The 23,231-nt window shown below is 43.5% G+C and overlaps 1 protein-coding gene across 6 annotated transcripts in view; it reads right to left on the reverse strand.

The window, feature by feature from the left end:
• Window positions 1–267: 267 nt before the first annotated feature.
• TTC12 (tetratricopeptide repeat domain 12) overlaps window positions 268–23,231 on the reverse strand; it is a 40,208-nt gene continuing 17,244 nt past the window's right edge. For 3 of the 6 annotated variants that reach the window (XM_033171872.1, XM_033171871.1, XM_033171875.1), the window contains 16 exons: window positions 22,581–22,640; window positions 17,975–18,046; window positions 17,347–17,407; window positions 16,910–17,098; window positions 16,598–16,667; window positions 15,272–15,360; window positions 14,087–14,255; window positions 11,384–11,476; window positions 10,361–10,424; window positions 9,301–9,435; window positions 8,264–8,368; window positions 7,086–7,154; window positions 6,073–6,174; window positions 3,635–3,734; window positions 1,446–1,671; window positions 268–442 (listed from right to left, as the gene is read on the reverse strand). In XM_033171872.1, coding sequence (XP_033027763.1) covers window positions 367–442; window positions 1,446–1,671; window positions 3,635–3,734; window positions 6,073–6,174; window positions 7,086–7,154; window positions 8,264–8,368; window positions 9,301–9,435; window positions 10,361–10,424; window positions 11,384–11,476; window positions 14,087–14,255; window positions 15,272–15,360; window positions 16,598–16,667; window positions 16,910–17,098; window positions 17,347–17,407; window positions 17,975–18,046; window positions 22,581–22,640 — 1,680 coding nt within the window. In that variant the 3' untranslated portion in view covers window positions 268–366. Of the gene's footprint in view, window positions 443–1,445; window positions 1,672–3,634; window positions 3,735–4,378; window positions 4,582–6,072; window positions 6,175–7,085; window positions 7,155–8,263; window positions 8,369–9,300; window positions 9,436–10,360; window positions 10,425–11,383; window positions 11,477–14,086; window positions 14,256–15,271; window positions 15,361–16,597; window positions 16,668–16,909; window positions 17,099–17,346; window positions 17,408–17,974; window positions 18,047–22,580; window positions 22,641–23,231 lie in introns of those variants that run through there. The other 3 variants (XM_033171873.1, XM_033171874.1, XM_033171876.1) reach the window with 3 other exon arrangements.

The raw sequence follows: 23,231 nt of genomic DNA on the forward strand, positions 1-23,231 counted from the left end.
TAATGCTCTCTACCTATCTGGGCATGAAAATCGACACCTAAGAAAGCTGGTTAACCATTGACAAGTGGCTTCTGCAACAAGGAAACCAGTGGGTATTTAAGAGCCCTCTTGAAATGGTGCAACTTCTATCATACCAAAAATGTGCTCATGGAAAGTGGGAAGGGTAAAAAGCCTCTTTCATCCAGGCATGGCCTCAGGCTTTGTATTAACTCAAGTCATCCTTCCAATACTTTTATCTCCCCCTCCATGAATTACCAAACAGTAGCCTTGTTCCTATTAATCCTCTTTATTACAAAAACAAAGTGCAGCCCTGACCAGAGATATGGCAGACTTTGTAAACATGCTCTGGAACATTTGCAGAAGCCTTTAAAATCCCTGCATGTGCTTCAAAGAGGTGTTGAGGACCGCCATTCCATTCAGCTCCCGCAGCCGACTAGTGTGCCTAGAAGTTGCAAAGCAAAAGAGAAAGATTAAGTCAAGGGCAATTGCCAGGGCAAAAGATGAAGTTATGTGTCACTCACTCATCAGAGTCGTAGACAGCAACTCTCACTCACTCTCTCTTTCTCTCTCTCTAATTTTTATTAAATTTGTTGTTTTACAATTTAGAGTATTCATTTAAACAACCTTAAAATATCATTGACTTCCGTTCTTCTCTTTCCATGGTTCATTTTGCATAACATAAATCATGTTACAAAGGGCAAGTCTGGATTAACAGCTGAGATGCTGGTGAAGCTATTCTGAAAGCAACATCTCCTGCAAATGCTCCCTGCACAGCAAAGCCACATCATGTGCACTCAGAACTCAGCACTTCCTGGCCCACTCCACATGTCAAAAAAAAAATGATAAAAACCTGACTGACTGGAAAACCCTGATCTCACTACTTGGCTGTGATGTGTCAGAACAGTCAAGCAATCATCTCTCACACACAAAAACCATTCACCGCTTGATGCCTTGACCACTACAGCTGTTTGTATAAAGCCCACCAAAGTGGCTGAATGCGTACTGATTTACAATATTTGTTCATAATCTGCCAAATAACAGCAGTTCCAAGGGTGGCTGCCAATAAATATTAGCACAAAAAATGCAAAACGAGACCAGAAAGCCACAAAAAATGAGTTTCTCAGAGGTCTAGCCTTTATTCCCCCAGCGTGCCTTGCATCTGTCTGCAGAGCCAGGGATTGTGGGAGGAAATGAGGGAGGGAAGGAGAGACTTACCTGTCAGGGGCTTGGCAGCTATTTCTGGGGCAAGGGGAAAACTAATATTCACCTTTTGTGATTACATGCATAGTAACGTTTAGCATCTTTCTGTATTTTAAATATATTCGAAGCTGCCTTGAGAGCTTCACTTAGTAGTTCAGCAGGACATAAATATGCCAAATAAACAAATAAATAAAACCAACAGAACAAGGGCAATCCTCAGTGAGCCCACATTTGTGGATACTTGCCTGGCATCAGCTGCGCAGAGCTTTCCTAAAGCAATGGCTGCGTTCTCTTGCACAGACGTCCTTTGGGCATCCCTGCCAGCGACTTTCAATAAAATCCGCACAATATCCACATTGAGCAAATCTGTGGCTGCTCCAGGCACCTCAAAGCATCTCCCAAGGCAGAAAGCAGCATTTCCTGCCAACACCTCATTCTCTGAGCGGAGAAACTTCAGCAGTATCTTACATTCTGCAAAGGGGGTGGGTGTGTGGAGCCAAAGTGAAACTGTGTCAAACATCAACAAAAGAGTAAGGGATGTAACCAAAGACTCTGTCCGCTCTATGCCAAACACCCTCATGGTTCTTTGGAAAAATGAGACGGAAGAACTAGCAGTAACATGGCTGCCCTGTGGACAGGGAGTGGGGAGAAAATGCAGATTAAACTCATATCAAATCTTTTAATAAACTGAAAAAAGCCAACCTGCTACTTGCTGCTCCACCCACATCCCAGGGGAGCCATTTTGCAAGCTGACCTACAGGGCCTGGACGGAAAGCAATTTAGTGTCAGGGTGCCAGAGAGCTGGGCTGAAAAGGTTTTGAAGCAGCAAAGGGCAGTTCTTTACCGAGAGGGGTATGGTGTGACTTTCCACAAGCTAGGAGGGTGCGAGAGCTTCCTTTAAGGTGCCTGCTTATGGGTGGGGAAAGAACCAGATAGATCCAAGGAGTTCACACTTGGTTGAGGGACAACTTCATCCATATTCCAAAGAACCCATTGTAACAGAGACACTGCTCTCCTCTTTCAGAAACACCATGCATGTGGAAGCTGGCTTGCAGGAGTTACATGCTAATGATCTAAAAGTCAACCTGTTCCAAGACAGGGTCCCAATATTACCTTGCAATTAGATGGAGATTATTACGCAGACTTCTAATGACTGTCTGAGCAGTCAGCTGTAGGCATCAGTGCTTTCTAAGAGCAGGCTTCCAAGGTATGCAACAACTTGATTTGGGGGTGGGGAAGAGAACTTAAATGAGCTCTAAGATCAAAAGCTCAAAGTTGTTGCTCAGGAATAATCTCAGAACCATGCTTTCAGAAGTGACCCTAAGAAAGGGTGTTTTGCACTAAGGTATATGCATCAAACTGTCACTCGCCTATTGTTTAAAAAGTCTCCAAAACTCAGCTTCTCATTAGAGGCTCAAATGCATTACAGTGGTACCTCGGGTTAAGAACTTAATTCGTTCTGGAGGTCCGTTCTTAACCTGAAACTGTTCTTAACCTGAGGTACCACTTTAGCTAATGGGGCCTCCCGCTTGCTGCCACGCCACCGTCACGCGATTTCTGTTCTCATCCCGAAGCAAAGTTCTTAACCCGAGGTACTATTTCTGGGTTAGCGGAGTCTGTAACCTGAAGCGTCTGTAACCTGAAGTGTCTGTAACCCGAGGTACCACTGTACAGGCCCTAGGCAAGCTAAAACTAGGGAGGTGGGAGGGCTCCTCTCCTTGACCCTATCAGGGTCAATAAAATCCTCCAAAGGGCAGAACTAGTTACTTTATATGCTATGTGTCCCCTCAGCAAAGCATTTGCAGTAACTCACATTTGCCAAGGTGATGCAAAGGGAACACCCAAATAATTTTTCCAAAGTAATCTCCCCTCTTCTGAGCCTTTTCACTCCCCACCCTTCTTCCCCCAGCTCAGTTGCTTCCAGCTTTTTTTTGGGGGGGGGAACTATGTCAAAACTGACGTGGGAGAAGAGAATTTTTAAGGGAGAACCTGCTGGTGGGGAACAGTTAATCTCTCCTCTACAAATGTGCCCCCCAGCCGGTCTCCACATTCACATTAAGAGTCAAGCTCACAAGGAAGCTTGTGTTTGTCTTATAACAGAGATTTTCCCTCCTCACCCCCAAACCAACAACTCTGCTTACAGCGTGCAATCCCTCTTTTCTGCTCCTTAAACTGTTCCCATCCTCTTACAAGATGTAAGTTTACTTTTCTGCACACAAACCTATTTTCTTCATAGAAAACAGGCACAACAGGCAGCACTTTAAGAATGACTGGAGGGCGTATTATGCAGCGGTGAAGGCTACCCTGTTTGTTAAATGTATTTGGATTCTACAGGGCATAAGACAGGATTAACAGTCCTGCTTCATCCTGTAGACAGCAGAGATCCCTGTCTGTGGTCCTTGCCCCAGATCAACTCTTTGCAGCCAGCACTTACTTTTATCCAGCTTCACAATCTCTTCCTGTGCCTCTTGGCTACTTTTGGCACAAACAGCCAGGGTTTTCATTGCATAGCCATGTGTGATCTGCCCATCTGCCTAGATTGGAGTAAAAAAAAGAGGCACCCATTAAATGTCTAGTTATGCACTCTGGGGCTCAGAAATATAGGACAAGGCCCTCAGTTCCAGAAGTTTTATGGGTGCTTTATGACAGGGCAGCAAATCATGGGGTGTTTAGGCATTCTGAGAGTAATAATTTTCTTCCATCTTTAAATATATTAGCTCCTAATTATGCCCAGACAATGCCTCATCATCAGATTCAAGCTCTAACACTACAACAGTCTGTGACCTCTAACAGGAATATGGGCACTCCCAAGAATATGCAGTTCTAATGATGCTTCTTATGGTTCATTTCCATACATGAATTGCTGATGAGGGAATAAATCCATCCAAGGGATGGCTTCACTGCACATTAAATAGACCGTATAAAAGGTCTCTTCTTTCAGCTTTCATAGGTACCCGGTCCATTTTCTCTGGGCCAAAACATTATTTAAATGTGAAGAGCTAATGCCACAGAGTCATCCAACATTCTGTAAATTATTTCCCTTCCTCTCTGCTCCTGCTAAATTTTGCTTTTCATTATCTTATACATATTCATTATATTTTTTTCATTGTATTATGCATGCAGTAGCCTGCATGGGTGAAGATGGAACGGTGGCAAAAGTGGGCACTGACCTGATTGCTGCCATGCTAAGATGTCAAAGGAATGCCTAGAAATCTTCAAATGGTTGCAGACTGGATATGCTGGGAGTGAGGCATAGCCATGCTATGAATCTCATGCAGTTTCCAAGCATCCTTTATCTGCTGTGACTCCATCCAGACATAACAGTTACGTTAAGAGGTGAGGTATCTCAACCTCCTCACTAAACTACAACTTCTGGGATTCCTGGGGTGGGGTGGGGGAAGCTGAAAGCAGTGAGAGTACCATTGTAGGTGGGTGCACTGCTGCTTCTCCCCTGGTTTTAAAGGGCTAAGATGTATTCAAGGCACTGTGTCATGGTACCTTCCTTCTATTAATTCCTTCTTTTAGATTGCAAAACTGCAGCTGTCTTATGTTCTGAAGGCTCTTCTTTTTCAGCCAAAGAGTGTGGCTGAACTACTATAAAAATTACTGGAAAGAACGTTGCCACACTGGAGGAAGGGGCAGCAGGGGAAGAACCCGAATAGCAGTGCAGGTAGTTGGGCAATCCCAGAAATTATTTATAAGGTGTGTATATATACTAAGGAACCGGGATGCGGGTGGCGCTGTGGTCTAAACCACAGAGCCTAGGGCTTGCCGATCAGAAGGTTGGCGGTTTGAATCCCTGCGATGGGGTGTGCTCCTGTTGTTCAGTCCCAGCTCCTGCCCACCTAGCAGTTCGAAAGCACATCAAGTGCAAGTAGATAAATAGGTACCACTCCGGCGTTTCCGTGCGCTGCTCTGGTTCGCCAGAAGCGGCTTAGTCATGCTGGCCACGACGCGGAAGCTGTACGCCAGCTCCCTCGGCCAGTAAAGCCAGATGAGCGCTGCAATCCCAGAGTTGTCCGTGACTGGACCTAACAGTCAGGGGCCCCTTTACCTTTATATACTAAGGAAAGGTTGGGCCTATAGCTCAGTGGTAGAGCACATGCTTTGCAGGCCACAGGTTCAATCCCTGGCATCTCCAGCTATAAAGATCTCATGCAACAGGTGGCAAGATAGACTTTAGGGGAAAACTACCAATTCAGAACTGGCAAATGCTGGGCTAATCTGCTTCATCACAGCAAAAACAACAATGAGTACCAGGCTAGATGCACCAATGTTCTGATTCCACATAGTTTAAAGTGTGAACTCTTTCAGGGAAGAAAGAAGAGAGAGAGCCTATAATAAGCAACCCTAGTTTCTGTATAAACAGAGAGTCCATTTTGCACCCAGTGCTTTTTGCTTCTTCTGATTCAGTATAAGGCAGGGGAAGGGTTGCAGCTCAGTGGCTGAGCATCTGCTTTGCATGCAGAAGGCCCTAGGCAGAGCCATAACTACCGGGGAGGGGCTAGCCAGGTTTTTTACCCTGGGTGAAGCCTCCAAAGGGGTGCCATTGAGGCTCCCAGCCTGTGTGTGTGTGTGTCCACAAATACGCATGGGGGAGTGCCAAACTGAGTCTGACCCGGGTGAAATAAAGCCTAGTTTCACCCCTGGTTCCAGGTTCAATCCCCAGCATCTTCAGGTAGGGATGGGAGAGAGCTCTGGCTGAAATCCTGGGCAGCCACTGTCAGCCAGTGTAGATATCATATGACTCTGTATAAAGGCAGCTTCCCATGCTCCTATATCCCAGGTTCAACCATACAGTCATTCTACATGGTACTGTCATAAAAATATTGATTTTCTAGATGTTACAAAAACCTGAAATTGGCTAATTACCTTGAGAAATCTGATCATTTTCCTCACCACACCATCTTTTATCGCCTCTTCCCGTGCCTCTGGACTTATTGGCAGGATGTGACTTAAAAGCCCAACTGCTCGCTTAAGGAGAAGAAAGAAATTTGGAGGTGGCGGTAAGAGAGAGAAGTTGATTTGTCTTCTTTCAAAAAACAAGCTATCATATTTGTTCATGTCATGGTCCCTTGCCAGAGCTGACTGGACCTTTTAGTTTTTGTATATTGCTGGATAAATACCGTCAAGGCAGAAAATAAAACAGCAAGCACATATTTGCCCCCCTGCACCACCTCACTCCGGGTTGCATCTTATAGTACTGTTTGTCATCCCTAGAACATAATTTTCTTTCCTTCCTAGAAAAAGAAAAAGAAAAAAAAAACAGCAAGCAAATACTAAACATTTATTATCTGGAAAGGAAGGTCATCATGCCTGACAAACTGTGGCTCTTCGTTTTGGTATTAATCTGAGACAAAGCATAGCTCAGGCTATAGGATGACAACTCCTACATTTATTTGTGCTTCAGTTCCCAAGCTAAAATCCCTAGTTAAAGCCAGAGTGGCATGACAAAGGCATCATGATTGGGAGCAAAGAGAAGTGACTCCCAAGAAGGAGGAGGATTCACCAGTTACATACTGCTAACTTCATTTCTGAGCCATAATCATCTGCAGGCAGTCTGTGGGCATTCCAAGCTAGCCCCTGCTTCTTTCCCTCCCACTGCCTTTTGCCCCCAAACCTTTCTCTGCTTCTGGCAACATCCCAGTCCCAATCTGCATGCTTCCTCAAGAGACGATAAGAATAGACCTAAGAGCATTATGTAGGCAATTTATAGCCCTCTCTTTGTTAAAACCAAAGCCAGCACATTATATAATACATAATATACATTTATATAATTAAACCGCAATAAGAAATCAAATTTACATCACAGCACTGTGAGAGCAACAAAACATATTCATTTAATATTAATTCTACCATTTTCCTTCAACTCAAGTACCACTTACTGTCACAATTCTTCCCTCTTTACAGTCAAAGAGGGACATGCATTTCCCAGAAATCTCTATGGCAAGATCCTGAAAAGAACCAATAAGGTGAGAATGTCAGCTGAGAACAGCAACTTAATTACTGCTCCTAATTACTGGATTAGCAGGAAGGCTCCTCTGAGGTATGACATATAACAGTGCTCTAAGTCACAGGGCAGTAAATTTATACTTGGACTGGACAGTTTTTGATTCAGATCCCTTCTCAGCGACAAAGCTTGTCACTACGGACTGCATCCAACATTCTCCATCAGCTAACTGCAAGGACTTGTGCACTAGCAGACCGGTGAGTTTTAATGTAGCACAACAGAAGAATGCAACAGCTGCACCAGAGGAAACTCACTGAACAACATAATATGCCACCTATTGTGCAACCAAATTACCATCAACCTGCTCATATATTTCTCCTTTTTTCGGGGGGGGGGGGGATTATTGGGTTATTGCTTTTGTTTTTATTTTATATTTTTATATACTGTGATCTTTTTATGTGAACTGCACTGAGACCTCCGGGTATAGGACGGTATAATAATAATAATAATAATAATAATATGGCTAAGATGGGTTTAAATGGTGGTTTAGACCACATTTTTTACCACTGGGTTGAGTTTATTTCGTATCCTATGTCATGCTGCCATTGCTCTTTGTGGGGAGGAACCAAGCTCTGGACCCCCTCATCTCTTGTCAATAAAAATATAAACAAAGGGCCTACCCACGTGATGCTGACCCAAATCCCCACACTAACACTATGAAACAGAACAAAAAATAGTACCCCCATCTCTCTCCCTCCCTTTCTCTCTTCCCCAAAGAGACATTGCAAGATGTCTATGACAAAAGTCTCTCACTAAATGTAAATGAATTTTGAAAAAGTGGAGGCAATAGTTGTACTTCCCCGTTTGTTTTGTAACACAAAAAACCAATAATAAAAACTAATTTTAAAAAAGAGGTTACTGGCTGGTGCATCTGTCCTTAGGAATTGGGGGTGGGTGGATATAGGGGCGTATTATGAGAAAGTAAAAGACCACACACAGCTTCACAGCTACAGCAGCAGAAGTGGGAAGGCTCACAAAGGTATTAAATTCAAATCTGCTTTGGGAAAACCAACAAATCAACTAAAGGATAGGTGAGAGAGCCCAACACTTTACCTGAAGGAGCAAATTGGGTTCCAAAGAGAGGTTCATCATCAGGCCAAGCAGTGCATAGAGACACTCTGGGTATCTGATGGCCGTGCCTTTATTCCAGCACTTATCCTTCACAGGAAGAAGACAAAATAAGCACACTAGGATTTCCCAAAAACAGTTCAGATATGTGGAAATCTCAGTGTCCGGGGCTCCATAGCTTCCTCATATTTCCTGCTCCAGGGACTATGCACTCCCCTTTTGGTCACTCATTGAATCTGACCACTCCTTGGGGGCAGGCAAAGCACATGTTTTTCACTTAAGAGGTCCTGAGTTCAGTTCCTGGCATCTCCAGATGAAAGGGTGAAAAAGAATTTGCTCTCCCTGAGACCCTGGAAAGCCGTTGCCAATTACTACACAAGCATTAATAGACTATTTGGATCAATGGTCTGACTCAGTATGAGGCAATTTCAGGTAGTTAGTTACATGAGACCATAACACCGTAGTAGATCCAGATGAGAGAGTATGATGCTATTAAAACAGTGACAAGTTCTTAAAGGAGGTCACCTGTCCATTGCAACAGGAAAGGAAGATTTCTGGTTGGACTTCCCTTTTATGTTGACTTTCTCCCCACCCCCCACCCCATTCCAAAGGTGAGATTACAAACTTCTACTTGTGAGGAATGGGGTTTATTTTCTGAAACAGTTAATGCTTTGGAATAGTATGGTTAAAGCAAAAGTGACTTAAATTATTGCTCTAGTCTATAGGGTCATTTCAAAAAGCCACATTTTAAAAAATGACTGAAGCTTTGTATCTGTGGTTGCATCAACATTTGGGTTTGATTATTATTGGGTGGGATTTGTCTTAGCAGTTCAATTTTGCATTCAATATTAACTTTTGTGTTTTATTTAAGAAGCAAGAATTAAATATTGAAAATAGAGTAGCACAGCAGGAGAAGCAAAGGTAGGAATAGGAGAAGGAAGCAACCCCAGTCCATACAAGATGGGAGGGGACAAGTTCGGCCAATGCAATGGAGCGCATGCTGCCAGGTCACACCTACTCACCAGAAAGCTCAAACAGGCCTGCCAGCAATCTGGGCTTTCAGTCATCTGCATTCGGATGACCACGTCAGAGCAGATGTCTCCCATGATGGCAATGCAATGGGCAAGGCCCAGCTTGTTCAGTGTCTCAGCAGAACTCTTGGGAAATGAGTGAAAACAGGTTGGGGCAATGTGAATTCTGTTGTATATCCACCCATAATACACCACAACCAGACTAGAAATTTTAGAAGATTCCCTCTATACTGAAAAAATAATCCTTCATTACAGTATTTGGAAATGAACATTCCTGAGGAAATGCCAAACCTTTGTTGGGGGCAGCCCTGAGATCAGCAGAAAACAATCCAACAATGTAATATTTTTTTTTTGGAATGCATGGTGAATGAAAACGGCTTCATCCAGCTGTTATGAGGATTTCATGCCATGTCCTTGTCACTCAGCTCCAGAAGGAATGGGGGGATTTCCAGGGCTGCTGCTTAAAACAGCTGAATCACAGTGTGCAACACTAGCCATGAACAAACTCTTTCCCCATTGCTGAGGACAAAAATGGATGAAACACTGGTGAGGGACAGAAGCACCTTGGGAACCTAAAGTTCTATCTGAACTGTCATGCCATTATTTAGTATTTGTAAAAGTACTTAAAAACAGATTCTGGATCCCTTTTCACAGATCCAGAAACTCAGACTCCATGGTGATTCCTGCCCCAGTGCACCAGAGTTAGGCACAAGGGTATGGCAAAAGAAAAGCAAATGCCTAACTTACTCAAGACCCAAAATCATCATGCCCACCTGCCACCTTCACAATCCCTCTGACAAATCTGGGAATTCAAAAAGGGCTTCAGGAAACATCCAAGCTACCCATTTGTTTTTTGTTTTTCCTTACTCAGCCTCTAATTTTTTTCCAGCTTTTCATCCTGCCTATCATCTTCCAGATCTATGTTAAGCATTTCAGTTTTAGCTGTAAATAATCCTTGCAGAAATCTGAAATGAAACAAAGCTGCAGCATACAAAATGGACAAAAACAATGCTTTGCAGCAAAATTCAGGAAGAGAGAGAGGTATTCTTACCAGTAATTCTATGAATAGTGGCAAAGCCTCTGTGGAGAGTTTGATACGGCACTGAATTTTGAACCTGGTAACAAAGTGAGACTGATCTTTAGACCTTAAGAACACAAGAGCATGCTGGATCAGGCCAATGGCTCATCTAGTCCGGCATCCTGTTCTTACAGTGGCTATAACCGGGTGCCTCGGCTCTTGTTCTTCCACAGATGACTGGAGGGACATATTAAGCCTGCCAAGCCTTTCCAAACAGATGCCCAAACCTCTGACTCAGTGTCATAATTCACTAAGACAAGATATGGTGATGAACACTAACTCAGACGGCCTTGAAAGAGGAATAGACAGACTCATGGAGAACAAGGCCTTCAATGGATGCTAGTCATGATGGCCGTATGGAATCTCCATTGTCAGAGACAGCATACCAATGCCAGATCCAGGTGGGCTCGTGTATTCCAACATTCTGCTTCTCCCAACAACCAGCCAGATACCTCCAGGAAGGCCTGATAGCTCCAGGAAGGCCACAAGCAGGGCCTCCCTCATTGTTGCTCCCTAGCAATTGGTAGGCAGCAATACATTGCCTCTGAACAAGCAAACCTCCACAAAACTATTCCAATCAAGATGAATAAGAAGAAGAGTTTGGATTTGATATGCCGTTTTATCACTACTCGAAGGAGTCTCAAAGTGGCTAACATTCTCCTTTCCCTTCCTCCCCCACAACAAACACTCTGTGAGGTGAGTGGGGCTGAGAGACTTCAAAGAAGTGTGACTAGCCCAAGGTCACCCAGCAGCTGCATGTGGAGGAGCGGAGACGCAAACCCGGTTCCCCAGATTACAAGTCTACCGCTCTTAACCACTACACCACACTGGCTCTTTAGAGGCTTGCATTTTAGTGCTTGTCACCTCGGCCTTCTCAGACGAGTGTGCAAGCACTGCCCTGCTAAAGCACTCTACAGTTTAGACATGAATGTCAGGATTCAGTAAACTCCCAAAGCTAGTTCCGGATGAGGAAGGAATCTAAGTAGGGCAGCTTACTTCTCCTCTGGGATTAAGCTGGTCAGCAATTTCAAGGCACACCTAGCTCTGCTGTCAAAAACCTTGATGAAGGACATAAGGATGTGTAGCCACCTGAAAAAAGAAGCCAAACATGTCTTGGGTCAGCGAGATAGCAGAGGTAAACAAGCAGGGTAGAATCCCAATTGGGCTTCTTAAACCTTGGATTTGCATTCCAAGGCACCTTGAATTTTTATTTGAACTAGGCACCTAACATAAGAGGGAGACACAGACAGAGAGGTGGGGAGGAAAGGAAGGAAAACAGGACTAAGTCTTAGTGAGTCCTTATCACTGAAAGGAAACAAGCCCAAGCTATACTCAAAGCAGTCACTCTCCCAATGAAAACTATCAATCCAAATATCTCTGATGCACCTTCTTTCATGCTGAGAAAATCACATGAAATAGCTAGAGTGGGTGGGTGAGACAAGCAATTCATTGGCGCAGACAGGCAAACTATGTCATCTGGAACAGTAAGCGGTCAGTGAAGTGCTGGGTCTTTTCTACAGAAGTGGACAAAGGAGTCTGACTCACCAAAATATAGCTGCATTATTAATAGAAATTCTATTTTTTTTAAAAAAAAAAATGTATTTGCCTCAGTGTTGGAACTTCATGTTATTAAATGTTGGTACAAGTGTTAGAAATGTCTTTTGTTCCTCTATTATATCGAAATGATGTATTTAAACTTATGTTATTCTTCAACTAGGGGGATTGTCCAAATTAAAAACAACAAATCTAAGCGGATAAACTCTTTTGCCCACACTTTTTAATGCTGCACAGTGGGACTATAATCCTAGAAGTTATTGATTCCAATTTCCAGATTGACTAGCACAAGCTTAAAACTCCAAAAAATATTGATACAAGGTCCAAATAAAGCACAAGAAGAATGCAAGTGGATCTTTTTCTCCAAGATCAAGTTAATAACTAAAATCTGTCCTGATTGCAGTTGGAAACACATGCTTATAGAAGCATTTATATTGATATGCCTGGTATCTTAACTACAGAAAATGTGCTTAGATATGACGTTTACCACATTTTGCAAAAGTAAGAATTCTATGTCCCTTGCGTTTGACTGAGTAGAATCAGTTAGGAGTGAAGGAAAACTTTTTTTTAAACCTAACATTTCATGCACTGGCTTAACAATTGGGTTGTTAGCACAAAATGGCATCTCCAGCTTGTGAATTACAGCCCTAATGAGGGCAATGCTCTCAGACACACTGGAAAGACCTTTAGATCTCTTGAAGAAGAAGCAAGAGAGAAAGCAGCTGCAGCTCATTCACTCCCTGGTCCTGACATCTGCCACAGCTGCAATGTGGAACACCTGGAGACTTGCCTGACATAAAGCAGCCATGGTAGAGTTGGGAGAGAACAGATAGGAACTGCTATAGCTATTCAGTCTGCTGCTGCCTTGGTGGCTCCATCAGCCTCAACCCCAGGAGAACAGCTTTGAGTCCCAAACAGCTGCATATTCATCTACACCTCACCTTCTGCTAAACCCTTGCAAACTGCTGCTCCATCCGCTAACTATACAAGCTTAAACCAGACTTTCCAAGCAGGCAAGAGCACAGCCTTTCACCATGACACCAGAGGGGACTTCTTCAATACACTGAGCTGCCTTTTAATTCCTGGCTAGGCTTACAAACAATGCAAAACAGTGAAGTATTTTGTTATTAATTACACTGCTGGGGTGCCATTTCCCCCAGAGACTATTTGAAATTTCTTGGTGGGAGTTTTTCTTTATTACCAGCAAACGTATTACTGGGGGTGAGGGGACCCAGGGAGATTGATGTGTGTTTCCCCAAAGAAATTAAGGAACAGCCATTTTGCTTTAGCTTGTCAATAAGTGCTTTGCCATCTTCTGAACTCAGGTGCCCAGCAAGAAGGAGCTATTGCTGAAGGAGGAGGAAGCAGAATCTCCCTATCCCCATTCCTTTTCCTGCTTTCCACTGAAAGGGACACCCTTGGTGTGTAAGATTGGATGAGCACAGGGGTGGGGAGCATCATGCCCAGGGGCCAACCCAGCCCTCTGGGCCTCTCTGTTTGGCCCTTGGAACTCTTACAGAATATGTCCCCCCTCTTCAACTGCTTAACTGTGACTATGTCTCTTGCTTGCCTGGATGGAGAGAGGGATGAGAGAGATACAAGCAGGCAGGCAGGCAGGAAGACAGGAAGACAATTCTGGTGCTTGTGTGGCTAGAATGTACCCTTCTGTCGCACCTATTATTCTGCCCACTTTCGCCTCAGGCACCCCTAACATGTGGTCCCTGAAGGCTGCCCATGAGGGAATGTAGCCCTCAATCTGAATATTGTTCCCCACCCCTCAGTAAGTGACTGCTTGACAAAACACTGGAAAGTGAAGTGCAAGCCCCAAGGCCAAATGCAAGATTCTTCAGAAACTGGAAAAAAAGGAAGTCAAGTCAGACTCAATGAAGACAAGCCCAATTCCCAATCAAAAAGGCAAAAGATGCTGAAGGAATGCTCCTCAAACTTTAAAAACCAAGGTCCCATTCCAAGCAGTCTGAGAAGCTAACACTGGGACTGAAAATATGTTGATGCTTGTACTGCTCATCTCAGCTTCAGAGACTGAGCCCCAACATGACTGTTTCAGCCCCGACAATTTTTCCTGCTCTTCCTTGTTTTTGCAGAAGGACTGGGACTGCTTAAGCAAGCCAGATTAAAATACAATACCTAGTTGTGTCCAGGTGTCGGACCAACAGGATCCTCCCATTCTCTGTTTCTGCATAGAGAGAAAGCAGGGATAAGCACTCTTCTTGGATTTTGGGCACCTCAGAGAGCAACAGAGAAGGAAGTTGCAGGTTGACATCAGGATGAGTGAGAAGCAGGCGCTGGTTCTCCTCTGGAAAAGAAAACAAGAAAGAAAGGAAAACAAGAAAATTTCAGCTTGCTCCACCAGGTGCTCTAAAAGTCCTTTGTCAGCAATTTTGTTTCTGTTCCAGAATCACTCAGCTATGTGAGCACTGCTCTGTCATCTGCTTGAGGAATATGTCTGTAGGAGAAATGTGAAAGGAATAGTGTTCTGTCTGCACTCTCCATTACTCCCTTTCTCTCCCTCTCTCCTCCCTCGTGCCATTTCTAAAGGGCAAATTATATATCTCATTCATACATGAGAAGCAATTCACATGTCTCTTTTAGTCCTACCTTTCAAGCATCACTGGAGGACACAAGAAGTGCGGCTTAAGGCTTAATTTGAACAACTTCATGCTCCAGAAACTTGTCTAGCTCATTTCTCTCCACCATCTTTTTCAAAATCTATTCCCTAAAGAAAGAAACCTCTGGTCCCTTTGGCTGTATCCTGCAGCCATCTCATTTCTGAGAACATGCCTTCAGAGAAAGCTTGACGCTAACCGGACTCCTTTGTCTAACACAAATGTGGGACTGAGCCATGTCTAACCATTTCAATCTGGCACTGACACATAACTTAAGTCAAGGATTTTCAGAGCCACATGGACACAAAAGACAATAAGATGATGCAAAACCTCTCCCCTGTGGCAATCTTGCTACACCACTGTCATTATTAACTGCAAAGGACTATTAGTTATTACTAGCAAAGAAAGTGCTCCTGAAGTCCAAGCACAAGCAAAGAGGAGGCCAAGGTGGGAGTTCCCAGAAGTAGGTTGAATATAAAAAGTTTAATGGGCAGAAGCTTTGTGAAGGGCCTCAGGGAGTTGTTAGTGGGAAGTCCAGAGGTTTACTGCTGATGCTGTACTTGCCGTAATTACATTTGACCTGCAAATCTTTGTTGCAGGATCTTGGCAAGATGAACACTCGCAGGAGTGAATCATTGAAAACAATGCTTCCAAGCAGAGTCAAAGCCGTATCCGTAATACATTAACAATAATTGATGTTGATTACCATTGTCTTTGCAGGCTGCTTGCCACAGAAGGAGAATGGAAATAAACAGTTCCACTTCATCAGGGGATTTTGTCTTGGTGTGGAAGACCCTGGAAAATAAACAGGTTCATTAAACATCAAGGAGAGGGGCAGGTCCTAGGAGATGTGTTGGTCCCACAGAATAGGGAAACAAATGAAGCACAGCCTTTTGTTTGGACAAACTGGGGTTTAAAACATTGGTGCAGGCTTTGGAATCATGAAAGGTGCTTTCTCAGGCTGCATGTTGCCCAGCCAGGCCATGTATTTATTTACACAACAATGCTATGCTGGCAAAAAAATTGTTCGCCCAAAAATGTGAATCAGGGCCACCCTAGCAGAGTGCAGGATTTTATCTGTCTACTTAGAAAGCAAAAACTGATGGTCTGTCTCAATACAAGGCAGCTTCCTATGTTCTTATACCTCAGTTCTAAGCTTTAACATTTCTCCAGGTGCCTTGCAAGAGGCCTCCTGTTTTCTCCCACAAAGCCATTAAAAGATTCTTCCCATCGTAATGGATTGAATCATTGCGGACTTCAAGATACCATTCAAGTTACTATTACATTTTGCACAGGCGGCTTTTGCTCACATTCACTCATTCCACTTACAGCTCCCCTGGATCTCTCTTTGTTCGGTTTTCCGAAAGAATTAAAAAGAAATCAGCAGTGAACAAATGTCTTTGATCTCTTCCAGGCATCAGATTTAGGCAGCTGAGAATAGCACTTTAAGTCACCAGAGTTGCTGCTTTTCAAGAAGTACAACTTAGCACATTGCAAAAATGAAACAATATGAAGCAAGGAGCTCATAAATCCTGCAGGAAGACCCTCTGCTTTGATTCTAAAAACATTAAAGAGATACTGAGGAAAAGTTTCAGCAGTTAGAGCAAAGTGGGCCTGAACTCCCTTCCTGGTGACAATCAGCACAGCATACATTGCCTTTGGCTGAAACTAGTGGAGCTCTTCAGCCTTGGGTGAATGTGGTGCTTTAGAACTACTAGATCTGATACCCTTTTATATTATGCTTTCCTAACCTACACTTGCCCTCAGGCTTGACAAATTAAAAAGACTAAGCCTTCGGAAGGAGCATGGAGGATGCACCAAAGTCAATTTTCCTTTACACATCCAAAAGAGCAGATTTTTGTGTGTGTGCAAAGGGTCACCTAGAAGTCAGTAAAACTTTGCAACTGGCTGCCACATTATCGGCTGATCAGCCCATCTGAATTTCACACAGGCGATTGTGTTTCTTGGAAATAGACTTGCTATTGCTCTGGCCTGTAACACCCTTCTGTTCTCTTCACCTGAGAGACCTTACCGTTGTACGACTGCGTTGTCACTGATGATACTGAAGCCATTGTTTGTCCTAAATAAGGCTTGCTCAGTGCCTGTAACAAATTCAAAGATAATCATGTCAGAGAAGTATCATGACATGCTCACCCAATACCCAGAGATAAGAAACAAGATCACTAAAGTCAGTGCTGACAGAGGGAGCAGCAAGCAGCACAGAACACACCATTCAAAACAGTGTTCTTCGAGGCTTTCAGTAAGCAGCATTTCAGGTCACAAGTGCTGAGCACTTCTCAAACAAGAGGCCTGCTACTTACATGCACATCCTGGGGGTACTCACAGTCTTGCATCAACGCAGTCAGAAGCCTAATCCCATCCGCATAGTACAGAATGTTCTCATCGGGGCTGCGGAGCTTCTGGAGCAACTCCTTCACTGACACAGCTGTGTGTTTTCCAGATTCAAGCTCCTCCATGGCCCTCTCTTCCTCGTGCTGTCGTTTCTCCTCCAAGTCTACTTGGTGTATGTAGTCTGAAAGTCCAAAGGGGGGGGGGGGATGTAGACCTAAACAGGACACATAACCTATAGCAAAAACTAATGGAATGGAATTCAGTGAACATAAAGCACGGTGATCCAATTAAGTGTCGGGTCCTGGTGCTTAAGTAACAGCAAGCCAAAAGTACAAACATCATGTTTCAAAATACAGGAAGTATGTTCTGTTTAAAGTCGACAGCAGGATGCCAGCAGCAGGAAGGTGAAAGGCTCTTTATACTCCTTACCTTTGCACAGCTTCTCTTTTCCAGGATCAATGTCTAAAATCTTCAGGTAGCATTCTCTGGACTGAAAGAATAAGGGCAAGATTTTATAGGCGAGACAATTACAGGAGATCCATCAATGGGGAATTTCCTCCCAATGCAAATACTGACTTCAGAGGAAACAGGTTAAATTTAAAGAGGGGCAAGAAAGGGTTACGTTTCCCCCTCCATGCCTGCTCTGAAACTATTCAATATCAAACATTCCTGCAGACAGGTGCTAGAAAGGAAAATCTACTTTTTCTCCTGGGTATCTCCAACCCAGACATGGATCAACTCCTTTGCTTTTCCTCCCTTAGAATAGAGACAACAGATGATTTAAAATAAAACTCATAAAAAAGATTTGCAACATTTTCGTCAGCAAGTTAACTGCAAAAGCAGCAAACCTACACATTCTGAACATGATTTCATCAGAACCAGGCTGCTTAGCATACCTTCTTTTTGGCGCTCGCCTTTCTTTCTATAAACAAATAAGCACGTAAGAACAAACAGAAGTCAGCAGTGTGAAAACCAAGAGAATTCTGGATAACTGTCTAAATGAATGGATAAACTGGCATAGAACAGATATGAATGCCTAAAAGTCAACATGTCTTACCTTACTGTACTGCTTCTGGGCCAAGTATGCTTTCCCCATGTGGAAGAGAGCTTTGGTGCATTTTTCATCGCACTGTATTGAACAGAATTATTCAGTCAAGCCTTCTGCTATTGGTCTCCACTATTGACCTGGCACTACACAATAATGGCAACAGTCAATTACTACAAACTGACAGTTGTTCTGTACCTTTAGAGTACTATCTTATAACAAAGTGTCCCACTGAGCCAGGACAAAGTCCAGGTACACAGGAAGCTGCCTTATACCATGCCAGACTATTGGCCCACCCAGCCACACTGACTGGTAGGGTTTCAGGCAAGGGACATTCTTAGCCCTACCTTGTGATGCTGTTGGGGATTGAACCTGGGACCTCATCTATACAAGGTATGTGCTCTGCCCTTGAATTCCGGCTCTTCCCAGACTCATGGGGAAATGCCATGCTAACCAACTGCCTACCACCCTTAGAAGGAACACCACTGCAGGATGCTAAGGAGCCTGGACTTTGGCATGATTCAAAACACAGGGCAGCCAACAAAGTTTTTTAAGAAACCACATTCTAGCCATTTGAAAATGTCTCCAGATTGACTGAAACAGGGTTTCCCAAATGTGGGTCTCCAACAGTTTTTGAACTACAATTCCCATCATCCCTGACAACTGGTCCTGCTAACTAGGGATGATGGGAGTTGTAGTCCAAAGAGAGTGGGAGACCCAAGTTTGAGAAACCATGCACTGACAGTTGAAGAGCTGGTAACGGTCTGTTGTTGTGTTTCTTTTTCAACCCCTGAACACAGAATGGTGAACCTGTGCAGCAGCTATGTTGTAATTAGAAGGCAGTGATGCTTCTCTTGGGGGCCCAAGAAGTAAAATCATAGATTGATCTAATTCTTAAAGGTGTCTGCTATCAGGACATCTAAAACGCTTTTCAGCCACCCTGACAGGAAATTATACTGAAATGTGGTCATCGCTTATACTGACAAGATACTCACCAGACTTTTGGGGAAAACAGCTGTTTCGCTGCACCTTTGTTGGCCTGCTGTCTAGTGCTTCCGCCCCCATTCCACTAAATCAGCATCACTTATGATATTACAAGTGGCAGGAAAAACAATCATTCGGAAAGCTTTCAAGGTTTCAGATCCTAAGTGGCCATTAGTCTTTCTTCTCATCTTAAAGGCAAATGACTGGGACAGCAACACCAACATTGGAAGACAAAGGAGCTTTTGGCTGCAGGTACTTACAGGATCACAGCCAAGGACAACACTCACTCAACATCCACTGACAGGCAGGGCTGCAAGAAGTGGTGTTAATGTGCCTTCTGGCTTTGGGGAGTGAACAGCCCAAAACACAGACTGTCAAAAGCCAGTAAAGACTGGAGAGAGAGGAAAAATCCTAGTCAGATCAGGATGTAGGGCTATACCCTTGGAACCCTGACAAAGTAGGGAGAAACTATTCATCGGGAAAGGACAAAGTGAAAGAAACTGAGTTGGGGAAATGCACAACCAGATTAACCCTAAGGTTGTTAAACTGCTGATTCTCAGCCAAAACCAGCAACATCGCTCCCACCCACATACAACATAGAGGACCTCTTGGAAGAGCACTTTAATCTGTAACTAAAAAGCAAGCTGACTACATGGGAAGTAGCAGCTGGAGTGCATTTCCCAGGCAATCCAGGAAAGAGTCGCCCTGGCATAACTCTTCTTCCAGCTCTGTGGAGGGACAAGCTGTAAGACATTCTATGGAACCCTAGCAAAGGGATCCTTCAGGCACCACAGGGTGCCACCTTGGCAGGCCAAAGAGCACAAATGCCTGAGGAATCACTCCAGGTGGTCATTCGGGAGCCTATGGTTGAGAGAATCTCACAGGGTGACTGCATAAATACTGATGACAGTGGGAACAGGCTCTTGCTGGTTGGAGAAAAGAGCCCCAGCTCACGGAACAGCATCTGTTTTGCATGCAGAAGGTCTGCTGTTCCATCCCCAGCATCTCTAGGGAGGGCTGGGAATGCCTGCTGCCTGAAACCCCGAAAGAAAGTGACAGACAGTGCAGACAATACTGAGCTAGCTGGAACAGTATTCTGACTTCCTGTACTCCTGTGTAAGTTTTGTGGCCTTTTTAAAGAACCAACCAAGAAAATCAGATTTCAAATGGCAGCGGATTAGCTGGTCTCTTCTGCCTTAAGTGAATGCCACAAACTCATGAATATCTTAATATATCTGAGGTGACACAATTGAGCGTTGTCAGCAATGCACTGCTTAATGGAAATCAGGATTTTTAAAAAATCACTTAAAATGCATCATCGTTCAGCTCTTCCTTGTTCCGGGTGTCAAGTGAATATGTCAAGTGTCACATATGCTTGGGGAACTGAGCAAGAATATTAATCTTCAAGTTTTACACGTATCTTAGAAAGTGTCACAAGATAATTAATTTATCATGAATTGCATCAGTCTTTAATTAAATATTTGAATTTAAACAAATGAGAAATTGGGGAGATTTGTTCCATAAAGGAGAGATATAAATGTTAAATCTTCTCTGCTCTGGGACATCCAGCATCTCATTTAGGTTTTTAATGGAAAGCCAGAAGAAACTGTGTCCAGGAAGACAACTCAGTTTCTCGTAAGGAAGCATAGGACTTAATTTTAATCCAGTAATCGTAACCAATGCAACACCTTTCTTTAATTGCAAATAATTTTGGAATCTTTAACACATTTTGACCTCCTGAGATTTCCATTTTATTAAACAGGCATGTGAACATAAGAACTCTACTCGACTAGATGGTGCATCTAGTCTAGCATCCTGTTCTCAGAGGTCAGCCAAATACCTCTGGGAAGCCCACCAGTAAGATATGAGAGTAATGGCACTCTCCCCATTTGTGATAGCCAGCAACTGGTAAGGAAGGTAATATATTCTAGCCTAGTAGCCTAGTCATGATAGCCATGTTACCAGCAGCAATGTGATTTGAGAATGTGACTGGGTTGCCTAACAGCAAGGACCCCTTGATTCAAGTGCAGATCTTCATCTACTTGGCCTGACTGTCATCTGCAAGTGCCATCACAAAGCAACAGAGAGGCTCATGGCAACAAAGGGTCGTGAAGCACAGAGGTGTGGAAAAGCGTGAGCATTTTCTCACAATGCTCTAGAATAGTTACTACCTCCCTGTGCCATGAAAAGTGGCTCATCTGGCTGCCTAAACTTTCATTGGGGTACTTTTTTCTTTTTTTAAAAGTATTTTTTATTAAGGATTTTCTTGATTTACAAAGGTATATGCAATGTCTCTCTCATATTTTTTCCATGTAACATTTTTACACATCAGTTTCCTTTGTTGAGACATTAGGAATAAAAGGGGAAGAGAAGTGGGCGGGATGGGGAGGAGGGTGGGGTGGGGTGGCGATCTTTCTACTTTACTTAATATATGGTTTGGTGTCAGCGTCATTTGTGCAGGTTGTCTGTTGTTCGCTTGTGCTCCTTTGGTGGTGAGAGAGGTCGGGGTTGGCGTAGGATGTGATGGTTCATTTGTGGTTGGCTTTGGTGGTCTTTGGTTTCCTGTGTGAGTGGGATGGATGAGTGTTTTTGATCAGGTTAGCCATATTGATTTGTATGCTGTCGGTAGATTTTTGTCATTGTCTTGTTGGGCTGTGTGTGTGATGAAGGGGAACCATACCAGGGTGAAGGCATCCTCTTCTATTTGTCCCCGTGTCAATTTCAGCTTACTGGTTAGTTTTTTTTAGTAGGGCTGTTTCCCATACTACTTGGTACCATTGGTCCATGCTTACTCCTGACAGGTCTCTCCAGTGTCTGGTTATGATGTTTCTGGCTGCTGAGAGTAAGTGGGTTATGAGTTCTTTGTGGTGTAAGTAGGCATTGTTGTCTTGGAAGATGTTTAGTAAGACCAATTCTGGGGTGATTTCTAGCACTTGCTTGGTTATCTTACATATCTCTCGTATGGTTGTTGTCCAGAATCGTTGGATTTTGGGGCACTCCCACCACATGTGGAGGTATGTGCCTGTGGAGGTGCACCCTCTCCAGCATTTTGGTGAGGTTACTGGGCGTATTAGCGCTAATTTTCTTGGTGTTAGGTACCACCTGTAGGTTAGTTTCAGGGCAAGTTCTTTACTCTTCATTGATATAGATTTAAAGGGGGGTTTAGACCACATTCTGGTCCATTGGGTGTGGTTGATTTCATATCCTATGTCATCCTCCCATTGTTTTTTGATTGCGTCTAGGGAGCTCGTGGGATTTTTGAGTAGTATTTTGTATATTGTGGATACCACCCCTTTGCCGTGTCCCTTTGTCATTAGGATGAGGTTTCTGAAGGCTGTCAGGGGCCTAGTTGCTGCTGATTTTACTGCTGGATTGTTTAAGAGGGCATGTAATTTATGTTGTGCTAACCAGGGCATTTGGGTGTCTTCTAGTTTGTCCTGCATTTCCTGTGTTGACAAAAGTTTGTTATTTTTATAAAAGTCTGTTAGGCGGTTTGTATTTAATAGCTTGGAAGCTGGATCTACCCAGTCCCTCCATCACCTGTATTGTCTCATTCACATACCACTAGGTTGAATGTACCCAACACTTTCCCTCTTCAGCACTGGCCAGCTGAGAAATGTAGGGGGTCTCTTACCCTTAAAGCCCAGTCACAGTCACTGATAGCTTTTTCATAGTCTTGCAACTTGATGTAAGCCTGAAACAAAATGGATTGACAGAGGACTATAAGTCGAAGTACAGTTGCTAACTAAAAGATATGTCATTTTTGTGAGTCTTTCCTTGTTCAAAGCATTCAACTGATCTCAGCTAATTAATTAAACTCAAATAAAGTGATAAAACCTGCACACGCTCTGGAAAGGCTACAAAAAGTAACCCTTGAGAGATGCTCCTTACTCTCCCAGGCACACCTTCACAGAGTCTTCAATCAAATTAAACCATAGAAAACAGGGAGAGGTCAAAAACCATTGAACCCATGATCAGAAAGGGACCTCTATGCCTCTGGGTTTAAGGCAATGAATTCCAACCCTGTTTCAATTATTGTCAAAAGCACCATTAATTGGAACAGAAACTGTTCCCCCTACAAAGGCATTTAAGAGTTAAGGTCCTAAATCAGAGGAATTTGACTCTTCAAAAAGCTGCAGGTCAACACTACAATATTACAGATGTGTTTTGCATCAGTTGGCTGTCCTGTAAGAGATGAATCTAAGAGTTTGTGACCAACCACATGATTTTTTTTTTACAAAGATTTTATTGGTTTTCCACAAAAACAAATACAGTAAAACAAATA

This window comes from Lacerta agilis, chromosome 15 (assembly GCF_009819535.1).
Source record: "Lacerta agilis isolate rLacAgi1 chromosome 15, rLacAgi1.pri, whole genome shotgun sequence".
NCBI classification, from domain to species: domain Eukaryota; kingdom Metazoa; phylum Chordata; class Lepidosauria; order Squamata; family Lacertidae; genus Lacerta; species Lacerta agilis.